Raw genomic sequence first — 7577 nt, 5'->3', positions numbered from 1 at the left:
ACCAGGCCTCCCTGTCCATCACCGACTCCTAGAGTCCACCCAAACCCATGTCCATTGAGTCAGTGATGCCATCCAAGCACCTCATCCTCTGTCGTCCCCTTCTCCTCCTGCCCCCAATCCCTCCCAGCATCAGGGTCTTTTCACATGAGTCAGCTCTTCACATCAGGTGGCCAAAGTATTGGAGTTTCAGCCTCAATAACAGTTCTTCCAACGAACACCCAGGACTGATCTCCTTTAGGATGGACTGGTTGAATCTCCTTGAAGTCCAAGGGACTCTCAAGAGTCTTATCCATATGTCTTCTTCTGATATATGGTAGGAGTAGTAGTTTAGTAGTTCCTGGACCATTAGTAGTAGTTCCTGGACCAATTAGTAGTTCCTGGACCATCCCTTAAATCTCAAAAAACCTAACAGGGGACAAGCTCTGTAGAAATGCTGCGTTTCAAACCCTTTTAAACCTTCTATCTCCTTTCTTCTCAGTCTTTCCCACTAACCCACAGATAAAACACATGTTTGAATTCTCCAGTCTGTTAGGGGCCATTTTAGCCAGCACCATGGTCACATCAGCAAACACTGGAAACATCCAGAAGGAAGGTAATGCTGGTGATGTGCATTGCCACAGGATCGACTTCGACAAATATTGCACAAGATACTTTGGGGAAGATGGTATGAGGTATTACCACTTAAAGAGGAACCAGAGCTTCTGCCCAACTGTCAAGTTTGATCAATTGTGGACCTTGATCAGCGAGCAGACACGGGTAAAAGCTGCAAAGAACAAGACTAGCTGCTCGTATCATAGATGTGGTGCCATCGGTCTTAAAGTTCTAGGGAAGAGGAAGCTCCCAGAGCAGGCTGTCATCCTGAAGGCCAAATCTTCCAGCAGAAGAGCTGAGGAGATTAGCAGTGCAGTCGGGGTTTGTGTTCTGGGAGCCTGAAGCCACACGGTGGGAGATTCATTAAATGGTAACAAGTGCTTTTCAAAATCAATCAATCAATCACTAGTCTGTAGAGTGAGAGATTACTAAAGTAAGAAACATTTACTATCTCACACTTTCCCACCAATTCCTGTGCAGGCCTAGGTAATCAACAGTTCTTTGGAATATCGGGATAAAACCAATAGAAACTTCAAAATTCTTGGAACATCCTCGTCCATCATGATCTGACTCTGTTCTTCTTGGAACATCCTCGTCCATCATGATCGACTCTGTTCTTCACCTCCAGCATTAGATGAAACAACTTCCCTCATCTTCCGAAGAGTACGTAATTGATTTCCATTATTGCAGGCCTTGTCGTGCTCTGTGGCCTCCTTGTATTAATCAGCGTTTCCTTTGTGCTGGCCTCAGCATCTTGCCCCAGCTTTCTGTTCTGCCACTTAACTGCCTGTGTAATCTTGGGTGAGTTACCAATTCAGTATTTCTGAACACGCTTTCCTCATCTATAGTATAATAATAATAATAATAATATCCACCACATGAACGTTCTTGAAAGGAGATAATGACATCAGGGTTGTAAATTGCCTGGCACATAATGAACACTCAATGAGTGATGATTGCTAATATTTTCATTATGTTTATCAGTCAGTGTTGAGTTAAAGTAACATCTGTTCTAGCAAATCTTTGCTGACCCTCCTCTTTTACATCGCATGCCTTACTTATGGATTCTCCTCACACTCTGGGCACACATCTCATTGCATCATGTTCTAAGCTTTTGTTTTCTTGCAGCTTCCTCTACATGACTGGAAAACCTCTTGAGGACAAGCAAATATCCTTTACTTCCAAATCTAGAGCATCTAGCAGAGTGCCCAGAACATTATAAGGTTTTCAGTAATTCTGTTTAACTTGTTTAATTAATGACTAGAATACAAAAGAACATAATTACCACCTCTACCATACCTTTTAGAACTGGAGTCCTATTAGAAAAGAAAGGGTAGTGATTGGAATAAATGCTACTCAAAATAAAAATGATATTCTGTAATTTCAAAGGCAAAGTAATGCTAAAGAATTATTTCTTCATTTTTAGCTTTCTCAAGTTGCTTTAAAAACCTGAAAATTGACAGTTCCTTTTTCCAGTGACTCCAGTAGTTATTCTCATACATTAAACAACATTTTATTGTGTAACGACCAGGCACACTGTTCTATGTGTTGGAGATATAACAATGAAAAAAAGAGTCCATTCACTAGAGGAGTTTACATTCCGATGGGAAGAAAGAGCCAAATAACTTAAATGAACTCGGTTACTTAAAAAAAGTGGCTCATGTGACCTACAACCCTTTTATGCCATCAGCTTCTTTTATCTCTTCAAAAAAACCTGAGCCCTGACCCACATTGGCTAGATTACTTGACCTAGTATTTCATTTACTTGACCACTAAAGTTAGTAAAAGTCCACACCATCTAACTTTAAATAACTTAAAGATGACCAGTCCCTACATCTTTGTCGATACTGCCTATATCCTATATCCTAAGGCTGCATGGCTCCAATAATAGTAAAAGCATATCCTAGCCTGATGTTTCTCACTCCTTTGACCATTTGGTCACAATGTCCAAAGTTTTTCTATTGACCTAAATTTGTTTTTGAAAACAAATCTCAAGCTCATATTAACACAGTCATTTCAAATTATCTAAATTAACTCTTTCACATTTTAAAATGTCTATATATTATATATGAAAGTGAACTGTTAGTTGCTCAGTCGTGTCCTACTTTTTGCAACCCCGTGGACTGTAGTCCGCTAGGCTTCTCTGTCCATGGAATTCTCCAGGCAAGACTACTGGAAGGAGGTGCCATTTCCTTCTCCAGGGGATCTTCCCAACTCAGGAATTGAGCTCAAGTGTCCTACATTGCAGGCAGATTCTTTACCATCAGAGCCACCAGGGAAATTCATACTTTATACATATACATATAAAAATATACACACATATATACATATATGCTAAAAAAAACAGTATAATTTTTCTAAGGGAAATAAAATAAAATACGATTTTTCTAGCCATATCCAAGTTATTAGACATACTTGCAATTTGTTTGTAGGAACTTGAATAAGGGAAAAGGACTCTCTAACTTCTTTCTGACAATATTTGAAGTAAACCAATGTTACCCAGATAGTTAAGTAGTATTTCAAACTGATTACTATATTAATAAATTGGTGGAGAAACTACCTCAGTTGAATTTGCCTCTTATTTTGCATATTAGTAAAAATGTCTGAAATAGGTGGATACTGAAATGGATACTGCAAGTTAACATTTCTAAATTTTGGGGGGAGCATGTCTGTCAATACTATAGCAGACTTTATCATAAACTCACATCTTAAAATAGATATAATTGATTAGTTATTAGTATAGCTAAAAGTTGGTATAGTTATATTAGTTCTTCCACACAACCTTAGAAATACATGCAAACCTGTCTTAATTTAACATGCAAAAATACTGATTGCAAATATCTGAAATGTACATATTTTTAGAGAGGTCCAAAATTCCCTGTGCACATAGATGACATGAAAATATTCAATTAAATTATTTAAAGAAGTTCTTCTCATCATTAGTCACCAGTCACCTTACTATTACCTTTTCCATCTTCCTAAACAAACAAATAGTTTAAGAATATATTTATAAGTTAATGAGTTGGAGGGGGTGGACAGGGAGAGGGGATGGCTTAAATTATAAAAAGAATTGCCTTAATTCTTCAATTGGATATTTATGTGCAACACAGTTTTATTCAAGTTCAAAATTTTTTCTACTATTAAAATAATATGTAAGGTCAGTATCATTTTCTACTATATTTAGTGATTTATAAGGCTGTTTTAATTGTTAATTGGCTTGGCTCTTCTGTGATGTAATAATAACCAGATAACTGTTTCCCAAATTTGTCTGGTCAGAAGGATCACTAGACCACAGTTCAGACCTATTAGTTCAGGACTTCCAGGGGTGAGGTATAAGTTTCTAACAAGATAATGAGACACAGCTTCTAATCTTTAGGCAAATCAGGGAAAATCTGATTAAGTAATTGATGAATTGCAAATAAAGACTGAGAATCGTCACTTCTCAATTGTGCAAATAACTTCTTACAGTTCTTCCCTGTAAGAAATGCTTTATTCTCAAAGCTAGAATCAAAAGTAAATATTATGGTCATGAGGGGGAAGGAAGTAGAAGGATGGATAAATTAGAGGCTTGGGATTGACATATTTACACTGCTATATATAAAACAGATAGCTAATAAGGACCTACTGTATAGCATGGAGAACTCTACTTCTATAGTAATGACCTCACGGGGAAAGATTCTTAAAAAATGGATATCTATATAACTGATTCACTTTGCTGTCCAGCAGAAAATGATACAACATTGTAAATCAACTATACTCCAATAAAAACTTCATAAAAAGAATAAATGTGATAACAAAATGGATTAAAGACTTGAGTTTAGAACTGAAATAATATAACTCTTAGAAGAAAACATAGTCAGTATGCTCTAGATAAGTCTCCTCATGCAAGAGAAACAAAACCGAAAATAAACAAATGTGGTTACATCAAACTAAAAAAACTGTGCAGCAAAGGAAGCCATCAACAAAGTGAGAAGACAACCTACCAAACGGGAGAGTATAACTGCACATACCATATCTGTTGAGGGGTTAATATCCAAAATATATAACAAACTTATACAACTCAACAACTAAAACAAACCTAATTTAAAAATGGACAAAGGAGGTGACATTTTTCCAAAGATGTACATATGGCACATGTAAAGAGGTTCAGCATCACCAATTATTATGGAAATGCAAATCAAAACCACCACTAGATATCACCTCATACTGTTAGAATGGTTGTTACCAAAAAAGTTAATAAATAACTAGTGTTAGCAAGGATGTAGATAAAACGGAAGCCTCATTCTATGTTAGCGGGGCTGTAAATTGGTACAGCTGCTGTGGAAGACAGTACAGAGATTTCTCAAAAAATTAAGACTAGAACTACTATATGATTGAACTTTTCTACTCTGGGGTATTTATCTAAAGAATGTGAATCCTAATCTGCACCCCATGTTCACTGGACTCCCATGTTCATTTCAGCAATATTTACAATAGCCAAGAAATTGAAACAATTTAAGTGGGATGCTTTTTGAACTGTGGTGTTGAAGACTCTTGAGAGTCCCTTGGACTGCAAGGAGATCCAGCCAGTCCATTCTGAAGGAGATCAGCCCTGCGATTTCTTTGGAAGGAATGATGCTAAAGCTGAAACTCCAGTACTTTGGCCACCTCATGCAAAGAGTTGACTCATTGGAAAAGACTCTGATGCTGGGAGGGATTGGGGGCAGGAGGAGAAGGGGATGACAGAGGATGAGATGGCTGGATGGCATCACTGACTCGATGGACGTGAGTCTGAGTGAACTCCAGGTGTTGGTGATGGACAGGGAGGCCTGGCGTGCTGCGATTCATGGGGTCGCAAAGAGTCGGACACAACGGAGCGACTGAACTGAACTAAAGTGGTCATCAACAGATGAATAGATAAAATGATGTGGTGTAAGTGTATATATATACATCTATATATATATACACATACACAATGGAGTACTACTTAGCCATAAAGAATAAAATTTTGCCATTTACAGGAATGTGGATAAACCTGGAAGGTATCATGCAAAGTGAAATAAATCAGAAGGAGAAAAGCAAATACCATATGATCTCACTCATCTGTACAATAAAAAAAAACTAATAAAATAAAAATAATATAAACAAACACCTAGATACCAAGAACAGACTAGTGGTTATCAGAGGGGAAAGGGCAGGGGGCGGGGAAGGCAAAATGGTAAAGGGGATCAACTGTATGGAGAGGAATGGGAACTAAATGTTCAGTGGTGACCACATGCTAGAGTATATAGCAGTAGAAATAGAATGCCGTCCTCATAAAATGTTATTTTAAAACCTCGAGAAACTAAAATTTAAAAAGAGTAAATGTAATTATCATTGAATCTACAGTGGTGGCAAGAAAAAAAATATGTCCTTCCAACAAATGGCATCACAGTTTCCCCAAAACTGTTTAGAAGTAAAAATACCGCTTTTCTGTCTGGATGCAGTGGTCTGGTGAGCTGAGATGGGCGCGTATGAGCACACCCAGGAGCCAGCAGAGAAGAAGCAGTCAGAAGTGAGGTGCTTTCTGCTCAGGGTGTGCAGCTGGTGGTACCACCAGCTCTCGGTGCTGCCCGGGACCCCGCCCCACCCCACCCACCAAGGCCCGCAGGCTGAGGTACACGTCCAGTTTAGTTCAGTTCAGTTCAGTCGCTCAGTCGCCTCCGACTCTTTGCGACCCCATGGACTGCAGCACACCAGGCCTCCCTGTCCATCACCAACTCCCGGAGTTTACTCAAACTCATGTCCATTGAGTTGGTGATGCCATGCAACCATCTCATCCTCTGTCGCCCCCTTCTCCTCCCACCTTCAATCTTTCCCAGCATCAGGGTCTTTTCAGATGAGTCGGCTCTTCACATCAGGTGGCCAAAGTATTGGAGTTTCAGCTTCAGCATCAGTCCTTCCAATGAACACTCAGAATTGATCTCCTTTAGGATAGACTGGTTGGATCTCCTTGCAGTTCAAGGGACTCTCAAGAGTCTTCTCCAACACTGCAGTTCAAAAGCATCAATTCTTCGGTGCTCAGCTTTCTTTACAGTCCAACTCTCACATCCATATACGACTACTGGAAAAACCAAAACTACTGGAAAAACAAGACGGACTTTGTTGGCAAAGTAATGTCCAAGCAAGGTTATATCATACATCCATTGGTGTGCACCGCAGTGCCCCAAAACACCCAGGTCCTAGGGGTACTACCCATGCAAGCCTGTCCACCATGGTGTCAATGGGCTCAAGTTTGCTTGAAGCCTTCAGTCGGTTGTGAGGAGCATGATGGACACCACTGTGGGGCCCTGAGGGTCCTGGATTCCTCCTGGGTTTGTGAAGATTCTACATAAAAATTCTTTGAGGTCATCATCATCGATCCATTCCATAAAGCTATCAGAAGAAACCTTGGCATCCAGTGGATCACCAAACCAGTCCACAAACACGGGGGCATGTGGAAGCTGACATCTACAGGCAGAAAGAGTCATGGCCAAGGCAGGGGCCGCAAATTCCGCCACATGACTGGTGGTTCTCACTGTGCAGCTTGGAGAAGTTGCAGTCCTCTCAACTTCACCACTACTGCTAATACAAGTGGTGTTTGTAAAATTCCTGCCTAATGAACAATTTAGGACATTTTTCTCCTTAAAAAAGAGAAAAAAAAGAAGTAAAAATACCTTGAGGATTCATTTTGAGTGATACAGTTGCAATTAGGAGAGCAGGGTAAGAAGATCAAAGAAGGCTTTCCTTTCCTTGAGTCATGATTCTATCAGAATAAGGTACAAAAGAAAAATGCCATTTTTCTTTCAGTAAAATAATACTGCAATGTTTTATTTACTCTTTGTTCAAAGAGGGAATATCTTTGACCTACTTAGTATAATGGAGATCTTTTGAACAGGTAAAAAAAAAAAAAAACACACGCACACACAATTGCTAAATAGAGTAAGAATGCTCCTAAAACTAGATAAAATGTATATATTTTTCAAAAA

The 7577-nt window shown here is 39.1% G+C and overlaps 1 protein-coding gene and 1 pseudogene across 1 annotated transcript; both read left to right on the top strand.

Moving 5' to 3' along the window:
• The first annotated feature begins 552 nt into the window (after positions 1 to 552).
• Positions 553 to 933, top strand: LOC120878833 (60S ribosomal protein L27a-like). Its single transcript, XM_040261699.1, has one exon. The coding sequence runs from the start codon at positions 553 to 555 to the stop codon at positions 931 to 933; it is 381 nt and encodes a 126-aa protein (XP_040117633.1).
• Positions 934 to 6073: 5140 nt separating this feature from the next.
• LOC120878831 lies at positions 6074 to 7208 on the top strand (annotated as a pseudogene).
• The last annotated feature ends 369 nt before the right edge of the window (positions 7209 to 7577 follow it).

The sequence above is a fragment of the Oryx dammah genome, unplaced genomic scaffold, assembly GCF_014754425.2.
Source record: "Oryx dammah isolate SB20612 unplaced genomic scaffold, SCBI_Odam_1.1 HiC_scaffold_19, whole genome shotgun sequence".
NCBI classification, from domain to species: Eukaryota; Metazoa; Chordata; class Mammalia; order Artiodactyla; family Bovidae; genus Oryx; species Oryx dammah.
Note: the sequence above shows the minus strand (reverse complement) of the source record. Positions and strands in the feature narration are given on the sequence as shown.